Raw genomic sequence first — 9,987 nt, forward strand, 5'->3', positions numbered from 1 at the left:
GTTGTGCTTTTTCATGCCATAATTTGCAGGTTTCTGTCTCAGTTATCCCGTAATTGAATGGCTCTGTAAGGGGTTAAACTTAAATTTATTTTATTTATATTACTTGATATAAACAATGCAATATAAAGCTTTTACCTTGTTGTATTTCTACATAATTAACTTATAATGATTGGTTTGATTTTTATATAATTATCATAGAGTGCACATTTTGTTGGTTTCCAAAACAGTCTACCTTCTTTGATTCCTGTGTTACCTCCATGTGTGTTTTTGTACTTAAACTTTCGTCTTGTGTCTGATATTTGGTAAACAGCTTTCTGAAAACTTTTTGTTTTTTTAATGAGGTACAGAAGTTTCTCAGGCGTATGATATCGAGGTTCTTACTCAGGAAAGGCTTTCCTATGTAAATAGTCATTTCATAGTTTCCTAGCTATTGCAGTGTGTCTGTAATAAATAGCTATCCGGTTTTTCCAAGATTTTTAAGTGTGAAGTCCAGATGGGGAATTAATGTTTAAAAAAAATCCAGTCAGTAATATAAACTTATTTATTAGTGATGTAAACTTTCTTTAACAAGGCACTTGATAGTAACTTAAATACAAATTTAAATTATAACAAATATACATGTAAAAACAACCAAAACACTATTACAGTGTATATAATTCATGTAAATACAATTCTACAAGAAGCAGATACAACGATGATTTAAGTTGTGTTAAGATTTTTTTAACATTTTCATCTAGAAAAATGCAAATAGCATACAATCTAAAATCTGCAAAATTATATCATGAATTAAACCCAGACATATTTTATTTTAATTTTATAAAAAGAAGCATACTTATTATTTTTATTAATTATGGAAATAATAATAACGTGCAGAAATGGTTAAAAAATTATATATTTTATTGATATATGTATGTTTTTCGTCAACATTCCTCATTAAAGTTTTCATTTTTATTGACATTCACAATACTGATTAATTACAAAAAAAAAAATATATATACAGATTATTTTCCTATATAATCCTACAAAGCTCACCCCATTTGAATTGCTATACAAATTAAACACTATAATGCACAATTGCATTCAATATAATGCACTGATTCCTGGTACGGCGCAAAATAAAAATAATGTAACAAGTCGCTGGAACAATGCTGATTATAAAAGGCAGACAACCATTTATTCTCTATTATCTTATGAGAAAAAATTCAAGACATCGACGTTATGTTTGGAAGCCAATGTTTAATAACTTTAAGTAAAAGGAAATAATTGATTGTTTCTAATATCACAATAATTACAACTATAGATATCTGAGTTCCCTCCTTGCGATAATTTCATTAAAACATATAAAAAAAGTCCAGTCTTGGTGAAACTTGATGTGAAATCCAGCTTAAAAAATACATTTAGTAGCACTCATTTGATAAAAGTCGCATATTAAGAAATTTAACATTTTCCGTCCTATATCATACATCTGTTATTATAACTCTTCTTTAGGGGAAAATTTCTTGAGAAATTTCACCATATCACTTTTTTCATATGATTTGGGAAAGTCTTTAACTTTTCCTTTATTGAAGAGTTTCAATGATGGGAAAGAGTGAATCTTATTCTCAATGACAAATTGTTTGTTACTCCTAGCATCGCAGGATCCATAAGTTGCTAGACTAGGATATTCAGTCGCTAGGGCAACAAAAGACTCTTTCAGCTTAACATCTGCATTCGTTCCTAAAAATTACAAACAAAACAAAGTTTACATTTAGACAATCTCATTTTGCAGTCAAATGATAACTGCAGAGTAGTCACACATGTCAGCACTGAGTTAGAACCCCTTAAACATGTTCTAATGTTTCTCTCATTTTTTTCTCATTAAACGATAGCAAGTGTATTGTGTTGTTTGGGTGGTATTATTACGCTTTTTCAAAGTTAATATATCTACATGATTTTTAATAAAATACATTTCATAGCACCCTCCAGCTAGGTAAGCCTGACAGTCTAGTCTATTGAGATTAAATGTTACTGAGAGGATGTTGGAGAATGCTTCAAAATGCATGTAGTAGTCTAATATGTGTATAATAACTCTGGTTTTATAATGGGTTTCATGGGGAAGAAGAAAAAGAAAGAGTGAATAATGGTTAGCTGTATCGTACCCTTAACAACAAATTCAATCTAGAAATTATAACCATTTCCAAGGTTTCGTGATAAAATTGTTGCTTGCTGTCATAAAATATACATAAACTAAAATAAATTTTATTCCATTGTATTGTATTTTTCTCTTTGAAAATAACCTAAAATAATAAATATTTATTTAAACTTTACTTCTTCAGTTATCATCTCAGGTGTGTAAATAATTCTAATGTTTGGAAGTAAAATACAATGAATAATACAAATTTAGTTGTATTAGAATAATTTAAAAAATGAAAATGCATCCAGAGCATGGTTTTTAGGCATGAGAGACTTGCCAGTCAACATGTTAACTGGATTGTTAAAATATTTTGTAAATTACAAACCTAAGTGTTTATATTTTGTATATATTTACCGTCATGAACAAGTACTAATAACGTCTGGGCATTTTGAACTATATTCTTGTATGCAGGATCACAAACGTCAACGATTTTTTCAGCTGCGAGAAATCCATCCCAATAACTTTTCTGTTTTTCTTCTTTAACGACAGGTGGTTGATCACCGTTTTCCATTTTTTTCATAAATGCAATAAAATCATTTTTCTAAATAAAAATAAAAAAACGAAAACAATCAAATTTCAATCATGAGTTTGTGAAGACATGCATTTTTTATACCAATCTTCCACCAGAATATTCTTGTTTATTTTTATCGTAGTAATTGAAATATTTGAATGTAGGATAGCCTTTAACTTCCATTGTAGAACAAACAGCTTGATGTTTAGTGCAATCTAACGCTGCAAATGAAACTTTCATGTTATCTTTAAGTTCTTCGGCTGCAGCGCTAAATTCAGGTTTGGCTTTTTTGCAGTGACCGCACCCTAAATATAAAAGATCAAATATAGTAAAATTCTTTAAATATATAGTTGAAAATCAATGGGATCTTACAAGGAGCATAAAACATGACCAACACGTGCCTCTTTTTCTTTAAAGTTTGCTTAAAGTTTTCGACATTTAAAAATAAAACTTCTGATTCTTCTTCTTCCCAATCGGGCTGTGGCGGAGGTGGAGACGGAGGCTCTTTTGGATCCTTCATGAAACTTACTATTTTACTGGCTTCCCTTAGAGAAGGAAGATCCCAAAGGAATTCGCCGTTTTTAAAATATTTAACTGTCGGGTAGCCCTTGACGTTGTATTGTTTGGCCAAATCTTTTTCTTTAGTTGCATCCACTGCAGCCAATAATCCATCAGACTAGAACATTTAAACATAAAAAAATTTAAACTTTTAAATAGTCAACCTTTTTTTTATTAAAAAATTAAAACAGACTTATATAACAAAAAAGATTTTTTATTTTATTTTTTTGTACTGCATATTCTACTTACATTGCTATCCTTAAGTGTTTTTGCTGCCTTTTCATATTCTGGTTTCATCTTCTTACAATGGCCGCACCATGGTGCATAAAACATTACCAATATCGAAGCACTTTCCTGAATAATATAACAAATTTTTTTGTTAATAAGAATAAGAAAAGCTAATAAAAATACAAAAATTAAAATAATCCTACTTACTTCAACGAATTGTTTAAATGTTTCACTCGTTAAATGAATGACGTCATTATCACTCTCCGACCACTCTTCTTCTTTAGGCTTTACAGGAGGAGCGGTGGGATTGTTCATGAAATTTATTAAATCGTCTTTCTTGTTTTCGCCCTCGTATGTCATTTTCAGCTCACCCTTCCTGTTTAGTGAGTGAATGATAAAATAAAACAAAGAAATTTCTTAATAGACGATTTTTTAAACGTACTCAAAGTATAACAGAGTCGGAAATCCTGTTATGTTGAACTTCATTCTGACCATCGCATTTTTAGGCCTGTTGACATCTATTGCTGCCATAACAGCCTTTCCTTTAAGTGAAGTAGCAGCGGCACTGTATTCCGGCTTTAATTGTTTACAAAAACCACACCAAGGGGCATAGAACATTATCATTACAGGTCCCATCTCTTTCTTCAATAGTCTAACTAAAGCCTAAATGAAAACAAATTCATGAAAACAATAAAAAAAAAATTTTTAATTGAAAATTATTTCACCTAATTTATTATAAGAATTATATAATTATTTCACCTGATAATCTGGTATGTGATGAACATCAACACCTGAAGACTCTTCTTCCCATGGTAGGTCTCCAGTTGGGTCTCTCATAAAATTGACTATGCTATTGACAGTTTCTTTTCTGTCATAAACTTTATGAAATTCGCCATCTTTATAATGTCTTAATACATATGGGTCAGGATTGACTTTTAATTTCTTACAGAGCTTTTTATCTTTATCACTAAAAATAATAAAAAACAGAGTTATTCACGTACAAATCAATATTCGGCTATAAAAAAGTGGTGATATATGGTCATTTTTTTGAATTGGTGATAATTAGCTCAAATTGATTATTGAATAAAATTCACTAATTTCGTGGTCCGCTACATGGTGGTTGGTAATACATTACAATTAATTAAAGTTTTTAGTTGAGATGAAAAACAGCCAATGGCACGAGCGGGATTCGAACCGATTGAAAAATGGCAAAAAGGAGTGAAAACTCATAAGGTGCGGTTGAGATAGGAAGTTGATGCCTGAGTGGATCGAGGTCATGATAGCTCAAGTGATAGAGCAGCGGCGTATCAAGCCGAAGATCGTGGGTTCGAATCCCGCTCGTGCCATTGGCTCTTTTTCATCTCAACTAAAAACCTTAATTAATTGTAATTGAATAAAATGCAAACAACTGGAAGGAAAATACTGAAAATTTTGAAATCTTGTGGTGAGATTGTCACATTTGGTGGAAATTAACATTAATTATCCTGCCTATTGTAGATGATTGATGATTTTATTTGTGAAAGTATTTGGCCTTTATCAACAATATTTTCCACTCAGTTTGTTTTGCATTTAACCAACTAGTAAATATGGCAAAATGCTAAAGTCAGACGGACAAGAATAAGCAAATCATTGTGACTGGAGTTGATCATGCCAAAACAAATTCTACCATAAATAAAAACTGTAATTTCACACATAGATATAAATATGAAAGTCAGGACTAAGTTTTTTTCTGTTGTATCGGTAGCGTCCTACCTTTATGGGGAGGTTTTAATGAATTAAGCCAACTTAGAAGTTTAGTCTTTTTTTAAAATTCTGTTTTATAGTATGTTCTCTCATATTTGTGTTAAATTAATTATACAATAACTGAAAAAAAAAGCATGTAATGCAAACAAGCAGCAACAAAGCACAGCCATTGCACAAAATGAAATAAAAAGGCTGAACTTTCTGAATTGGCTTCATTTACAAACACCTACACTATTAAATAAAAATATTATTGCACTATAGCATTGTAACATACCCGGAACAATCGACCAATAACATGGTTCCTTGCCCACGGACAATTTCAGCAGCCTCTTTGAACGTTTTGAGCATATTTGAAGCTGATTTCTGAGAACTGTAAAATAAGACTAAAACATTGTTTTTAGTCCTTAGAATTTTTTTGAAATCTTTAACATCTGTAACTTCTTCCACGGCATTTGCCTTTGTGTTCTGCTTGGATTCAACCCTCACAAGAAAAGTAACCAAAATCTGAAAAAAAAAAATTATGCAATAAACACAAATAGTTAATTTACAGTATTAATTTTATTTAAAATGTTTAAGGCAATATTTTGAACAAAATGTTGTCAGAGATTTGAGAATCCCAATGTAATATGGATTACAGTAAAAAGGATTCAGCTTCTTTATGATCTTGCATACTACAACCAATATTGTGCACTCTCCACCATTGACTAGAGCTCTTTGTTAATCTTAAAGCTTTCTACCAGATCCTGAATCTTTGTTAAGGGCACCTGTGCATTCTTCAGACATTCGCTATTCCTCCCCCAGGAGTAGGAATCTCAGCTGAATTCTATTAAAAAAAAGAGTTTGGGATGTTGAAAAGCAATCGGATGAAAGCCCAAGGAAACCCTGATCAACAGGAACCAGGGCCCCAGCAGTGGCATTTGTCCCAGGATCATCATATTTAACTTTTTCGATGTGCTTGTACCGTCTACATAGTGAACCAAGAATCTTAGAGGTCATACCACCCAATAGGCAACAAGATCACTCCCTAACACCTCACAACCTCCAGACAATGATGTTAATCACTTTTGGCAAACATTTTTTTTCCAACATTGGAACTGGTTCATCATTTTTGTATGATGTTTACATTCCAATCCATTAATTAAATTTAAATGAATTTTATATTTATTATTATATTATAAATTAATTTGTAAGGCCTGATGATATATATTTGTCACTGATCCATATAATTATGATTATATGTACATAAACCCACGTGAGGGGTTGACTTACTATTGGGCCAAAGCCCATGTATGTGTCCAGCGTGTAGAGAAAGGTTGCTCGATGTGACCCACCTAATTGAAGGATGCAACTCCATGGCTCTATATAGAGAGCATGTAGGAATGCTACCTGACATGAGAATTGAGCAAGTATTTGGGGTCTCCTGTTCCAATCCTTGGAACCAGGTTGTTTTATTGAACGATAATTTTTTGTCACCAGTGTGTGTTGACGCGAATTTATTTATTGGCGTGAATGTGTAGAGTGAGAGGGCAGATGGCATATTGAGTACCCCATCGACTCTTAATTAGGTGAGTTATATATGTGTAAAGGGTGATGGAGGAATATCGAGTACTCCACTACCTTGAGTGAATTGTATATGAATAAGTAAACAAGTATTCAAGGGCAAGTGAGGAGAATATGAATGGATTTAGGAATTGACTTGAGGGCTGAAATTGACCACCCCCGGAGCCCAACTCAGCGGCTGGACAGATAAGAACGAGGGCTGACCCCAGACTGCCATCACCCAGGGTGGGTGATTCACGACACCTACTGTTAATTTATTATAAATTACAAAAGCTGGAATTGCCGATGACTGCGAGAAGTCTCAACTCTGTACACGTACTACTTATATTAATCAGTAATAATTGTTTTCATGTATTTTTTTAATTGGTCTTGAAATGTGGAATCAATATGGAGGTAATGCACAGGTGTCGCCAATTAATTAGCTGTGATGTTCACAAAATGACTCTTAAATCAATAAAACAAAGGCTATTGAACTTCTTTCATTTATATATTTAATTTACTTACAAGAAAATACAAAAATATATATTTAGACAAAATGTAATGTCCTTTTAGTTGTGTCATAAATACAATTGCAATAAAACGAACTCATTTTTTAATCATTACCCATGATTTCATAAGCATATTTTAATTTTTTTCTTTTCTTAAGAACAAAACCTGTTTTAATTTTGAAGAGAATTAAAACGAAAATATATTGAAATGTTTTTTAAAACAAGTTTCTTTGGTTGGGGACGTGTTAACTACTGTGTAAATAACATGTCAATGCTAAGTTCGCGTCAATGTTGAAATAAGACCGAATACATTTAAATTTTATGACACTTACGAATAGAAAATAAAATCCTTTCTGCATGACTGTGGCAACGTCATAAATATCAGGCTAAAACTGTTTCTGGTACGAGATCAAAAGTATCAATACTTTGCGGCCGGTAGATTCGACGAATGTTACGTTTACACGTTACACTACGATCATTGGGAGGTTACACTGTATGGAAGACTGAGGCCGCCATCAACTGCATACCGGCGAAGCGCCTCGAACTTTTAAGTCATCGCATGACGTCTAGTTAATGCAGAAAAAATAAAATATCTTTTCTTTCAAAATATAACTCGAAAGAATAAACATTTTGTAAAGCGGTGAAGAAAAAAGGCACAATGTGTCCTGCAATAGATGATTGACAAATAGAAGAACAAATGAAGACTTCCCTAAAAAAAAAAAAAAAAAAAAAAAAAAAAAAAAACAAAAATTGTTAAGCAAATGGTAAAAAGGAAACACAGAACCAGAACGTTGATTGCAAACCTGCTGGCTACCCTTCCCAAATCCAAATGGTGGACGTCAATCTTTAGTCCTGATTTTGCTCCTTCAAACTATCACTGCATCCTAGCATTGACTTTCTTAAAGGCTACACAAGTTAGGGAAAGTGAAAATGGGATGAGAAGTTTCACAAAACCTGAAAGCACTATAAAAACAACTTCAAATCCAAGAGGAGGAAGCCAATCTGTAATCCTGATCTTGCTACTTCAGACTTCCACCGCTTCCTAGCATTGGCAACACCCCCAGAAAAACTGCAGAGACTGGCTGACTACTGCAGCAACCCTACTTGTAGGGTGATACCAAATGGTAATATCCAATACTTTTGGACTCGTTTTGGTGACAAAGGCATGGATTGACTCTATGTTAACAATTTCTAACTTTTCCTTCACTATCTAGATTCTAGAGACTTCCTTAGACGCTAAAGATCTCTTACACAAATTGGGCAAAGTGGAAGGAGGACGAAGAGAAGTGTGCAAACAACTAATTCCAATCCATGTGATGGGCGTTAATCTTTAGCCCTGACCTTGCTCCTTCAGTCTACCATTGTTTCCTAGCATTGGCAACACCCCCAGAAAAATTGCAGAAACTGGCTGACTACTGCAGCAACTCTACTTGTAGGATGTGATGCCAAATGGTAATATCCAATACTTTTGGACTCGTTTTGGTGACAAAGGCATGGAATGACTCTATGTTAAGAATTTCTAACTTTTCCTTCACCAAAACGTGTAAGAGTGACTCACCTCGTTCGTTTTTTGTCGTTGCTTCCCGTGAATAAAATAGAGTTCCCCAAAATCTTGTTTATCATGATCACTGAGCCAAAAGGCAGAATTGCCCTCCACATTACATCAACAATAAGGAGCTATCGACTTCCACTAAAGTCAAATACTTAGGACTTTACCTAGATAATAGACCGATGTGGAGTTCCCAGGCTCATGAGTCGACTTATAAGAATTTTTGGTCCGAAATCTGTTTTGACCCTAAATTCTCAACAAACTTTATTCAAGATGTTACTGCAACCACTTTGGACAAACAGGATGAAACTATGGGTACCACACTAAGCTTTCGCTCCATCAGTCCATTCAGATGCCGTGTTTACCGTAATCAGTGTTTTGACTCCGAGCAAAACAAATACGCACCTTTGTGTCATATGTATTTAGGCATGTACAGGTGAAAAATAAATCATTTATTAAAAATATATATTCAGAAAATAGCGAAGAGCAGAATGATGCACATCCATTTTATTAGGAAGGTATTAGAGTTATAAACTATTTGAATAAGGGTATAACAAAATAGTCGTCAGACTTATGTCCATCGAACATTTGGTAACATTTCATCGATATATTGATACACTATGTCAAGGATGTTGAGACAGATCTATGTAACCGAGAACCGGAAGAAGAATTATACCGCTAAGTGATGTCAAATGCCAATTTTAAATTTTTTGTTTCTGCGCTTTGTACAGATACTCCGAGTGCTTTTCATGTTAGGTGAAACCTATACCTTAGAAGGCTATGGCATTATTTGATAGTTTACGGTTTCAAGTAACGTATTGAAAATAGAATCCTTACTATTTTTTCCAACGTTTGTAAACAGTCGCATACCTCACAATTTGAAAACCCACCAAATAAATGTTATAGCGGTACGTTGAATTTTTCAACTAGTTGCTTTCATTGCGATGAAGAACGTAGAGAAATTGCTTTGTAAATTTAGAGAGAAAAGGAGTCAGTTTTATTTCAACTACAAACTCTCTTTTGTCTGTAAGTTATTTTTTAATTTGGACGTTACCGTTCATTTTGGTCTACCTGTCCTCGCTAGGTTGGTCAGTCTATGGTATTTCGCCATCGTCACTGTTGTGTCATGTTTCATCTTTAATAAAAGACATCAAATTCAAGTAAATGAAAGCCATGC

At 33.2% G+C, this 9,987-nt stretch overlaps 1 protein-coding gene across 1 annotated transcript; it reads right to left on the reverse strand.

Annotated features, from left to right (window-relative positions):
• Nucleotides 1-523: 523 nt before the first annotated feature.
• Nucleotides 524-7,747, reverse strand: LOC106669450 (protein disulfide-isomerase A5). The gene is made up of 10 exons (XM_014398940.2): nt 7,594-7,747; nt 5,488-5,717; nt 4,230-4,437; nt 3,913-4,133; nt 3,678-3,846; nt 3,492-3,596; nt 3,057-3,360; nt 2,787-2,989; nt 2,528-2,714; nt 524-1,716 (listed from the first exon to the last, which is right to left on the reverse strand). Exons 1-10 carry the CDS (start codon nt 7,618-7,620, stop codon nt 1,472-1,474), a joined length of 1,899 nt encoding a protein of 632 aa, XP_014254426.1. The 5' UTR covers nt 7,621-7,747; the 3' UTR covers nt 524-1,471.
• Nucleotides 7,748-9,987: the final 2,240 nt, after the last annotated feature.

This window comes from Cimex lectularius, unplaced genomic scaffold (assembly GCF_000648675.2).
Source record: "Cimex lectularius strain Harlan isolate CLEC.00 unplaced genomic scaffold, Clec_2.1 scaffold11, whole genome shotgun sequence".
NCBI lineage: Eukaryota > Metazoa > Arthropoda > Insecta > Hemiptera > Cimicidae > Cimex > Cimex lectularius.